Here is an 11,069-nt window from a genome sequence, read left to right as displayed (position 1 = left end):
ACTGAAGTATTTCAAAGTATATTATAGATATTGCCCATCTCTGGCACCAAATAGAGTAGAAACACATCCATGTAGTGCCAGAAGGCTTCCTAGAGAAGATGGGTCATAGGGTAGCTCTAACGCAGAGGTTCTTGACCTTGGCTCCGCTCTAGAATTACCTGGGGAGTGTTTAAAGAACACACCCCAGAAGAAGTAAATTGGAGCTTCTGAGATACAGGGGTCAGCCTTTGTGAAGCGATTCCCAGGTCATTCGGGTGTGTCCCCAAGATGGAGAATCACGGCCTTAAAGAATGAGTAGGATTTGGAAATGGCATTTTCCAAGCAGGCTTTATTAACTTCCAAGATTGTGTAATTAACAGAAGCCCCGAAATCCATCCTCAGACTACCTGATTCTCATTTGGAATCAGGTAGAAACTTGACCGCACCCCACCCACCCCCCCCCCCCCCCCGCCCCGCCCCGCCAGACCTCCGTTTGATGGTTCAAATTTGATTTATTAATGGGCGATATGGACTGAAGGGTCTGCTTTCTGAGCAAGGCAGGTGGGGAGAGATTGTGAGTGAAATTCTCTGCTACTCAGGCAGGGCTCGTGAGCCTCAGCTTCCAAATTCTTGCCAGAAGTGACAGGCCTCTTGGCAGCCAACCAGCTGTATGGCTCCGGGAGGGTCCCGCCTCCTCTCTGGGCGTCTGTTTTGTCACTTATAAAATGAGAAGGATGGACATCAATCTCTTTGAGGTCTTTCCAGTTGTGACTGCCAAAGATCAGGGAATTGTGGAATATAGAAAATGAGAGAAAAAGCAAAAATAAAACTGGCTGTTGGGAAAAGTGTCCAGAAGAGGGCGCAAGAGGCCGGAGATAAAACATACTGTAGGCCCTGGCCATTCTCTGCAGAGACCCTGTCTCTGCTTCCCCGAGAGCAGGCCAGGCTGAGGGGCGGCAGTCAGAGGACTAGAGGCTCAGAGCGGATGTGCAGACCGTGGCTTGCAGGCTCTTCATTTGCATTTTCTTTGATCCACACCACCTCATTTTTCTCCTCTCTTCTCTCCATTCAAGCTCCAATAGATATGCCATTCCATTCTTGGCAGGGGGGCGGGGGGTGCTGGTCTTGACAGATATTTACATAAACAGCCTCTGGCCATGTGAACAGCTTCTATGAACAGAGATTTTGGGGGTCCTAGGAAAGTGTAAACTCCACCTTTTTCTCTCCCTCTTCCCCTAAGAAAAGAATGCAGCAGTCAGCTTGTCTAGTAGGAAGCAAAACCCTTCATTCCATTTGGGATTAAAGTCAAGCTTTCAATGAAACCCCCACTGAAGAGAACAAAGGATTTACAGTCTTACCAGTTGCACAGGACTGATATCAAACCTTCCCAGGGAGCAAGCTTTGAGATGGGGCTTTTCTTCCCTTGATGTTATCAATACTGCATTTGTGACAACAGACCTGAACCCCCTTTGGTGTCAGGAGCCAAGGTGGACGGAGGGCACGCCATCAGAACACCATCCCTGCCACCCAGTGGCGGTCCAGCGTCCCACCCAGTGGCAGAATTTATAGCAACCCTGACAGTGATAGTCCAGCCTCTGCTTGAACTATCCCAGGGACAGCAAACTCGCTTCCTCGTGAGAGGCCTGTTCCTCTCTTCAACAGTTTTTCTTATTGGAATGTTATGCTTAATCTTCTTGGTTGTCCTGGATCAACTTCCTCCCTGTGGTCTGAGTGTGGTCTCCACTACGCAGAACCAGCTTAATCTCTCTTTCACATGACAGATTTTTAAGTATTTGAAAATTATTTAAGTTATGATGTCCCTATTTCTCTGGTTGGGGCACCTGGCTTCACTATTCCTCAGACCCTGGAGTGGAAAGTCCCTCAGTCTTTTCTCTCTCCACCTCTCCTTGACATTATCTTCAGCTATCCCCACATGGCAGGGCTCCCACACTCTTCACCACCCGCCTCCACCCACCTAAGAGTGCAGAAATCCAGGTTGGGTTCTGTGTCAGGGTCTCGCCCATATGGGGGAGGGGGATCAGAAGTCACTGCTGAATCCCTCATGGGCTGAGTGCTAACTTGGAACAGGTGAAAAATAAGTCTGTGTTGCCCCCAGAAAGACTCAGAAACGACCCTGAAGAAACTGCAAAGTTCAAAGCGTTCCACAGCATCAAGGCTGTTAATGCCATTTTATTGTTATTGTTGTTATTATTTTTGTTAAGTGAGCTCTAAGCCCAACGTGGGGCGTGAACTCACAAGTCACGGGCTCTATTGAGCCAGCCAGGGGCCCGGGTTAATACCACTTTAAGTCCTAAGTTCCTAATAAAGGCCTAGTTGGGGAGTTTGCTCAGGAGGCTGCCCTCTGCTTGGTGGGCTTCAGACTTTCCTGCTTTCAGACTCTCTAAAGGGATTTTGAAAGACCATGTATGTCTCCACACATTTTTAGTTTAATAACTAAAATTTTAGGAAGTTTAAATAGTTGCAGAAGATGCAATTTTTGGCATATTGTACCTACTGTCGGCTCAAAATAAAAGTCATAGCACCCTTGTAAATGGATTCAATGGGTTCTCACTGCCACAGCATTTTGATACCCCAACACTCAGTGGGTCCAAACAGCACACATTTGTTATCTCACAGTTGCTGCGGGTCATAGACTTTATTAGCTCCATTTCTTTGAGACACATCTTTTCTGAATCCTCTGCCTGAGGGTGTCTCACGTGGCTACAATCCAAGTATCAGCTGGGGCTGTGGTCTTCAAGTCCAGTCTGGAGGCTCAACTAGCAAGGAATCCACTTACCTATTGGGAGAATTCGGTTCTGTGGATCCTACACCAGCTGGGGTATTTATTAAACACACAGACTCGTGGACTACATGTGGACCAATTGAGTCGGCACCCCCTGACACCCCTTAATCCTGCTATACATTAACATTAAGGAATCACGGGCATAAACAAAAACGCTTAGGCTCCAGAGATCTAGTTGAGGGTCTGCTCTCTGACCTAGAATGTTTCCCCCACCAGCCTCACCTTGCTCATCTGTGAAAGAGATTTATTATCCACGCTTTCTTTATAGGGTTGCTCTGAGGCTGAGACCAGACAGGTCACAGAGGAAGACACTTGGTAAATTTTCTGGCACAAGGTATGTTTTAAAATGCCTTTATTATTATTCAAAGGAGGGAAGGACCACATCTGATTGTGCGATTAGAAATTCACAAAGCCCTGGCCAACAATAGGATTCTCCTCAGGGAGGCGATTCGGTTCAGTCAGCATGAACTGAGCTTTTTCATCTGTGCCAGGTATGATTGAAGCTAGAAAGTTGGAACCAGGTTGGAGGTGGGGAGGAAGGATGGAAACAAATGAGTTTCAGGTTAATGCCAGGTCCTAGTGGTATTACTGGTGTTGTCTATCTGGAAGGTGGAAAGGTGGGTCTATGGTAAGGTTAGCATTGGATTTGAGAGTTAACAATGCTGTGAGAGGCAAAATGGGGGGTGTGGATGAGAAGAAGAGGTTCAGAAAATGGGCCACAGTTTTATTGAAGAACCAGAAAGCAGAATTAGAAAAGGACATCGCAAAGGGATGGTTAGAGAGGCTGGGAAAACAAAAGGAGAAAAATGATACATGGTAAGGAAGGAGATGGTTTAATCTACGGTAGTTAACCTAGTCAATTTACCTAGTCAATTACCACGCCGTGCTTCAGAGGGAGAAGGCAATGTCAATGGGTTGGAGGTGTTGGAATCACTTAGAAAGGGACTAAAGCAGCAATTTTTTTAAAGCTTTTAAAATTCATTTAAGTAATCTCTACACCCAAGTTGGGGCTCAAACTCACAACCCAGAGATTAAGAGTCAGATGCTCTTCTGACTGAGCCAGCCCAGCACCCCTCAAGCAGCATTTCTTAACTTTGGCTATCATTAGAACTACCTGGGAGCTCTTAAAAATCCTTTTGCCCAGGCAGCACCCCAGACAAATCAAATCAGAATTTCTCGGAGTGGGAGCCAGGCATTTGTTTTTGTAAAAGTGCAGAAAGTGTTGAGAACAGGTGAATTGTGGAGGACTTTGTGTCAGTGGAGACAGCTGGTAGCTCGTACCTCACGAAGTTTCGCAGGAAAGGAGAACAAAGAGGTGCTGATAGAGGCAGGACCACTGATGAAGCATGGTGGTGGAGAAGTCAATGGGGTCCCAAGCAGAGGTGAGGACTGAGCCTAGCAAAGGGGGTGTCTTAGTCCAAAGGAGAGAATCCTCTGGAGAGGTGGGAAAAGAGTGTTGGCTCCACCCCCAGCCTTTCTGATTCAGTACGTATGCGTCCTGACAATTTGTATTTCTAACAACTTCCAGGGTGATGTTGACGGCCCCGGGGCCACACTTTGAGAGCTACTAGAGAATAGGAAAGGAAACTATGCAGACAGATTTTTGAGTGAGAGAAGTGGTGGAGCCATTTCCTTTATGCTCCTGTCAGTGATATGAAGAGCTGCATGTCAAGTCCATGGAGAATTCTCCAAACTTTGGTCACTGCCTTTGCCAACCTTGAGAGTACAATCATTTAGCGTTGTGGAGGTGCTTACAAATTTCGGATACTAGGGTCCCACTGTTCACCAATAAATCAGAATTCCTGAGGGTAAGATGCCTTCCTTGGTACTGGTAAAACTCCCTAGGCTATTCTCTCTGAAGAGGCACAGCTGTAAAGGGCTCGACAGGTGAATTAAATGGAGAGCCTGCATTCTACGTGGAAAGGTCTTAAGTGGGAAGAGTTTAAGAAGCCTCTTCCAGGGCGAGCGGCTCCAGAACAATTTCTGCAGCGGGGACGGAAGGCTGCTCTGCCTGAGAGCTCACCCTCAGCGGTAATTCCTCATTCAGGTACAAATACCCTCCTCAGGACCCTGAGGCCGTCTTCCCCTACAGCACGCACTCTCCCTCCACCAAATCTGGCCAGCTCTTTTCCTTTCTGGCCGAGGCTTATCTTTAGCTGTAGGTTGAAGAGGGACTGAAGCTAGCAGACTACGCGTCCCTAGCAGGGGCGACAATAAATGAGGTAGAAAGCGGCTAGAGGAATGGAGAGTGCATCTAAGAGAAAGGAGAAAGTGCAAGACTTTCTAGAAAAACCACAGTCCTCTGATGGGGGGTGGGGGGGAGCCTAGTTAGAAGCCCTCGATGAAACAGGCAAACAGAACAGATACTCCCCTTTCTCCTAGTAAGGATTTCAGCCCAGGAAGCTCGGTTTGATGGAGGCCACCGTTAGTATATCCGAGTCTCCTTCTATAATCTCTTCTGACAACTGAATTTTGAGAAGGAGAATGTTGAATACAGCCACGTAAAGTCGGAGGAAAACGTACGGAAGCCGTAGACTTTCCCCTTTATTCCTCTACTCCCTCGCTCCTTCTCCCCTCGCCTCCTGTCAACTTTCCTCTTTCTTGTCTCTACTCTATCCCTGCCCCGCTTCTCAGGGTCGCAACCCGCGAGCCTCGGGAGCGTGGCGCGGCAGGTGCCGCACCCTGCGCGCACCTGTCCCGGCGTGCGCTCAGCGACCAGCAGGGGGCAGCCGGCCCCGGCTCCTCGCCCAGCCCCGCCCCCGGCCCCGTGGACCCCGCTGCGGCGGGGGCGCGGGAGGGCGCGTCCAGCCCGGCCACGGCAGGGCTCAAAGGCGGCGGCCGTAGCGTCCCGGCCGCCCGCTCCGCCTCCAGCCCTCCCTCTCCGGCGCCCGCACCTCCTCCCATACCTGAGCGGGGAGCGGCGCCGCGCCGCCTCCTCCCCCGCCCGCAACTCCTGCCCGGCCATAGCTGCGCCGCCACCGCGGGAGTAAAGGTCGCGCCGGCCGAGGGCGAGCCGGCCGCGGCGCCTCCAGGAAGCCGGCGGGGGCAGGTCGAGGGGAAAGAGACAGGGAAACTCTCGGCCGGCCCGGGAAGATGGCGCCAGGCGGGCCGGCCGTGAACTGAGAGCCGGCGGGCGGAGAGGAGTCGGGACCTGCCGCCCAGCGGGGCACGAGCGAGGGCCACACGCCAGGCGCGGTGCCCGGGCTCGGGCCGGCCCGCGGGGTCATGTCGGTCAGCGAGCTCTATGGCCAGGTGAGTACGGGCCGCGCGCTGCGGTCCCGCCGGCCCAGGTGAGGGCGGCGCGCTCCCGGCCGCCTCGGCCCTCGGGGGGCGCCCTCTCCCGCAGCCTGAAGAGGCGGGGGGTGGGGGGCGACGGGAGCCGCCGAGTAGCCTTCCCCTCGCCTCCTCTCCGGCGTCCCGAACTTCGGGTGGCTGAGAAAGTTTGGCTGTTCCGGGAGCGCCCTACGCTGACTCGCCGCGGCTCCCGGCAGCACCTCGGCTCTGCCCGTGATCGGGGCTGTCGACCCCTCCCCGAGGCCCTGCCGTCGCTTTCCTCGCGCAGTTCTCCCGCTGACTTTCCTGGTCCGTGGGGGCGTCCTCGCCGGCGCGGGGACTGCTCCGCTGCCGCCCCCTCCCTTTGCCAGTGGACCCCGCTCTAGCTGCCCTGCCGCGCCAGCTCGCAAGGGCGTCCCTCTAAAGGCTTTCTTCAGGTCACCAGTGGGGGGAACCCCGAACTTTAAGGGGGTGTTCGCACACTTGAGGTGGAAAAGGGGACCCGCTCTGCAGTGAGGGGCCCGGTAGCTTGTGGGAGGTGGAGGTTAAGCGATGAGTAAAATGAGATGCTTTAAAGGATCAGAGATCCTGGGGGAGCAAATTCTGAAGTTCCCGGGGGTGGGCGGCCGGAGGTGGTCCCTCTGCGTGGGTACCAGGAAGGCCTCAGTTACTGCTAGGAAAGGGTTTGGAGTAATGCTGACCTGGGGGTGGAGTGTGGATTTCCAGGATGCCCTCAAGGTCAGAAGGGATGTGCGGGGCTCGCTCCCCACGGTCGGGAACAGGTGCGGCTGGGTGGAGGCGCTCTGCTTCCGAGGCAGTTCTTTTAAAGTTAAGGACCAGCCGCCGCCGCCTCCCCGAGCGTCCACGGGTGCAGCAGCATCAGCAGCCACCGCCGCCGAGGCCGGGCCCCGCTCAGGCTTCAGGGTTGGGGCGGGGGGAGGACGGGGAGGGGCCTGGGCCTTTAAGCAAGTGCCCCTCCCCCCAGTAAGTTTTAGATATTTGCACGCCTCGTTTTTTCCGGGGCCGTGACCCGTTTGACAGTGTCTCGTGCGCACGTCTACGTGCGGAGTGGGGGGTGGGGGGGAGGTGTGCACGCGTGGGTGTGTGATTCCCAGGGTACACGCCCGGGCCGACAGGTTTAGGCGAGGAGGAAGAACGACTTCCGCATCCTCACCTAGCTTTTGCTGCCAGGTGCCCCGCGCGTGGGCGAGCTGTGCGGCTGGGTGGGCTGGCTACTTTTCCATGAATTTTCCGACTTCTCCCGTTAAATGATGGAACCCAGCTGGGCTGATACTCAAGAAGTGGCTACAGGGACTGTAACCCAGGTGGGGTTGAGGGAGCCTCCGGTACCTACTCTTACCCCCCCCCCCCCCCATGGTTCTCGGCCCCAATTGGAGATGGGCTACAGTTTCTGGAAGGGGGGGGGGAGTTGGAAACGAATGTAAGCTGTAGGGAAGGGGTGGGGGAGGTTGGTGAAAATCTCTGGCACTTCTGGCTTTGAAAAGCGCCCCGCCTGCTTTATCCCTGTGAGTCTTGGGAGGAGACCTCAAAGCGCCAGTTTTCAGCTTTTCCCTTTAGTGGGTTGTCATGAACTTGGATTAAAGCTGGATACCAGCGAGGTAGGGGAAAAACTTGGAGTGGAAAGCGCCAAAGCTTTAACACCCTGAAGTGCATGGAGATACAGTGCCAAATCCAGCGCCTCCATGGGCTATACCTGCAATGTATCAAAGTCTCATCAGGTAATTGCTGTATCATGTGAAGCGAATCATCAAATGAACCTGTAACTTCTGAAGCCGTGATCTTGAAAAACCATATTGGATTGCTTTTTAAAAAAAACCACACTTTCAGGGGAAAACACTCAATTTTGTTAGAAAGGAGTATATTGTATGTTATAGGTGAGTGTATTACATGTTAATTGCTAGAAATAGTTGGGAGTCTGAGGTAAAGTTAGAGTGTAATTTTCTGGGCTTGTACTTAAGACTAGAACTATTCTAGGAAAACCGATTGGGAGGACACACAAGTCAAAGTAGCTTAGTGGGTGTGAGGGTTGGACATAGCTCAAAATAGAATTCCTTCCTAGGGTTGGGGGGTGGGGTGGGGCTTTACCTGGCTATTAATGGGTTTCTAGTTCTTAATCGTGTCCAGGTTTATGAATCTGAAATTGAGACTTTCTGTGGCCCACCTAGTGGCTTCCAGATTGAATCTCTAAGCAGTTCTGTCAGTTGAACATACTTCTGCCTTACTATGAGAAGCTGTTGCATTGTTTCCTAACCATTATCCCCCTACTTGCTAGGCTGGAGTCTCAGTATGCATATGAATCACAAATTACGTAGAGAAATCGTGCCTGCTACTCAGATTCATTTTCTTAGGGAGATGATTTGTTCATTTTGGTGTATTAAAATAGCCAATGTTCTCCCTTTTAACTTGCTAGGCTAGTCTAACGTGATGAATGCTGGATCCAGGCACGCACTCTAATGTATTATGCATGATGGAAATAATTATCCATTATGTCAACAACATTTATAAGTGGGATGGAAATATTAAAGCCCTTTATTGACTATACCTGTTGCTTTAGTGGCCTAGTTGGAAGATCCTGTTGTGAATGAGATCTTTAAGTGCATAAGTTAACCTGGAAGTAAAGTTTCAGTTAAGAACTTAATGTCTCCGTCTACTCTTAACTAAGAAAATGCTTCCAAGTTCCTATTGTCTTGCTCTTTGCCTATCTGATCTCTCCAACTGGAGGCTCTTATGTTGTGAGAATCTTTTTTTTTTGTTTTGTTTTGTTTTTAGCCCTTGGCAAAGGGCACTTTGTATTAACAAGGGCACACCTGTTTTCAGATGACTGCATACCTCACCTTTGAGAAATTGGCTTCCTTTGTAGTGAAGCTTTTCTGGGTGGGAAAAGAAAATTAAAGTCCATGGCAGACACTTTGAGGGTGATGTCAAGGTGAGTCAGCCTTAACTACTCTTCCAGAAAGTTGGAGCTGACCATGGGTGATCTGGTCACAAATGGCATGTATGTGACAAATCTGTCTTGTGGGTTGGAAACCTGGGTGAATTTGTCCCAGGAAGGCACCCAAACATGTGCAAGCATGGGAGGTGCAACTTGATTGTGATAATTGCGGAAAATAATCTGACTTTGAAGTAAAAAAAAAAAAAATCAGGCTGAATAATTTTTTCCTATAAAACCCTTTATAGAAGGGTTATTCTTGGTGGAAAAACTTAAATATTTCTCAGATCATTCTTCCAGTATGCTGCTTTTGATTTTTAGCAAAGTGGGAAATTGCCAGACTGAAACCAACATCCTCCAATGACTTTTTGATCCCCCCCCCCCCCCCCCCCATAAGTGGTTTCAGAGAAGTGGAGTGCTGCTCTTACTAGTGGAGCCACCTTGTGTGTGTTAATGGTGGCTTTGTCCTATCCTTACCTATGCCTTGAGTAGTGCAGGTTTCTCCCAAGTGTCTGGAAGATCTCAGGAGCCTCCCATTTCCTCTGTACCCACTGGTGGAGGTGCTAATGATTCAAACTCTTTAGGCTCTCAGGTGACCTTTCAATAAAAGCAGTGATGGTAGAGACATTAAGTGCTGATAGTGTTCTTCTGTCGACCCTTGACTCTTCTGGACACTACCCGGTGCTTGTTCACTCCTGATGGCACCTGTGTTTCCGTCAAAGGTTCCTGCTGCCTGAGAATCCATCCCCTCCCCACCCCCCCCAACCTAGGCGCAGCCCTTCAATCAAGGGAGTGTAACAGTTGTAGTTTCCAATGCCCCCCAACCTCAGGAAAGGGACTGCCCTAAGGTGCAGCCCGTGCTCTTTCTAGAGCTGTGGAGGTTGAGCCAAAGTTCCTCTGCATGAAACTTTGCTGAATATCACACCCCTGCTTGCTGCCTTTTCCTTCCGTCTCCACTCCCCTCCCCTCCCCTGGGAGCACTGCCTAATGGATCACCTGAATCGGAGTTTTCATTTCCTTTCATTTCAGGATCTGATTGGGGGAACCCTGCAGCTTGGCTGCGTGGATGGTGAGAAACTTCAAGGCTCTGGCCGCCTCAGGGTCCCATGAAGCTAAGCATGGAGGCCGTTAGTAGCTCCTGCCTCCCTCCTCCCTTCTCAGTATCGCCCTTTGCTGCTGTTCAGTCCCTAGCTCCCACTCCCTTTCCCATCTGCTCCCCTTCATCAGATGGGCCTTACAGGCAGAGGGCTCCTAGCTCTGCTGCGAGCATCAGAATTCCAGAGTCCGCATGCAAATTGTTACTGGGTTCACATGGTATGTTCTGTATTAGTTGTGTGCAGTGAGCGAGCTTGCCCTGCCCTGCCTCCCATTGTCCGTGGTTCTGGTCCTGTGCCTTCTTCCCAGTTAGATTGAGCACCTGGAGGGCAGAGGCCATAGCAAACGTGTTTTTAGTCTCCAGTGTTCAGCACTGTGCCTTCTACTTAAGAGATTATTTGAGGGCTTGTCTCTTGGCTCCTTACCTGCCCCCCCCCCCCCCCCCCGGCCCCCAAGTCCTGCTGGAACTTCTCTGTAGCCCTTTGCTGACACCAAGTCTCCTGACTCAGACCTCTTGGGGAAAGCTTGGATTCTAGCTGCTAGTTCTCTCCAGTTTTCTTTTGGTTAATCTTTCACTTCATTGGCTGCAGGATGGCCACCCTTCAGAAGGTTTTTTGACAACCCCATGTCTGGTTGAAGTCTATTACTGCACTTTTTTAATAGAGCTGGCATTCACTTGCTATTTGGAGGGCTTAAGGCACCTCTGAGTAGAAACTAAATATCCTTTTTAAGGTCTGGCAAGGGCTTTTTGTTTTTCAGTATTTTCTGTGGTAATGGTCAACTATAGACTGCACACAACCTTTAAGTCCAAGTCCAGCCTTCCCCAAGTGATTGTGTATTTTGTTATATGTAACTTTCAAGGTAGACCTGTATCAGTTGAGCTAGTTGACCCGTTATTTTAGTAGATTCCCACAAACCACATTAAAAAGCAGTCCATTTAAAGGTGAGTGAAGGGAGGTGTCGGGGTGG

The 11,069-nt window shown here is 50.9% G+C and overlaps 1 protein-coding gene across 2 annotated transcripts in view; it reads left to right on the top strand.

Moving 5' to 3' along the window:
• Positions 1-5,585: 5,585 nt before the first annotated feature.
• Positions 5,586-11,069, top strand: part of MYO5B (myosin VB) — a 338,549-nt gene continuing 333,065 nt past the window's right edge. Inside the window, exon 1 of one of the 2 annotated variants that reach the window (XM_019464074.2) lies at positions 5,586-6,034. In XM_019464074.2, the coding sequence (XP_019319619.1) occupies positions 6,008-6,034 (27 nt within the window). In that variant the 5' untranslated portion in view covers positions 5,586-6,007. The remainder of the gene's footprint in view (positions 6,035-11,069) is intronic. The other variant, XM_019464075.2, reaches the window with a different exon arrangement.

Source organism: Panthera pardus, unplaced genomic scaffold (assembly GCF_024362965.1).
Source record: "Panthera pardus isolate Hobbes unplaced genomic scaffold, ASM2436296v1 HiC_scaffold_15, whole genome shotgun sequence".
Lineage (NCBI taxonomy): Eukaryota > Metazoa > Chordata > Mammalia > Carnivora > Felidae > Panthera > Panthera pardus.
This window is presented reverse-complemented; position numbering and strand designations above follow the sequence as displayed.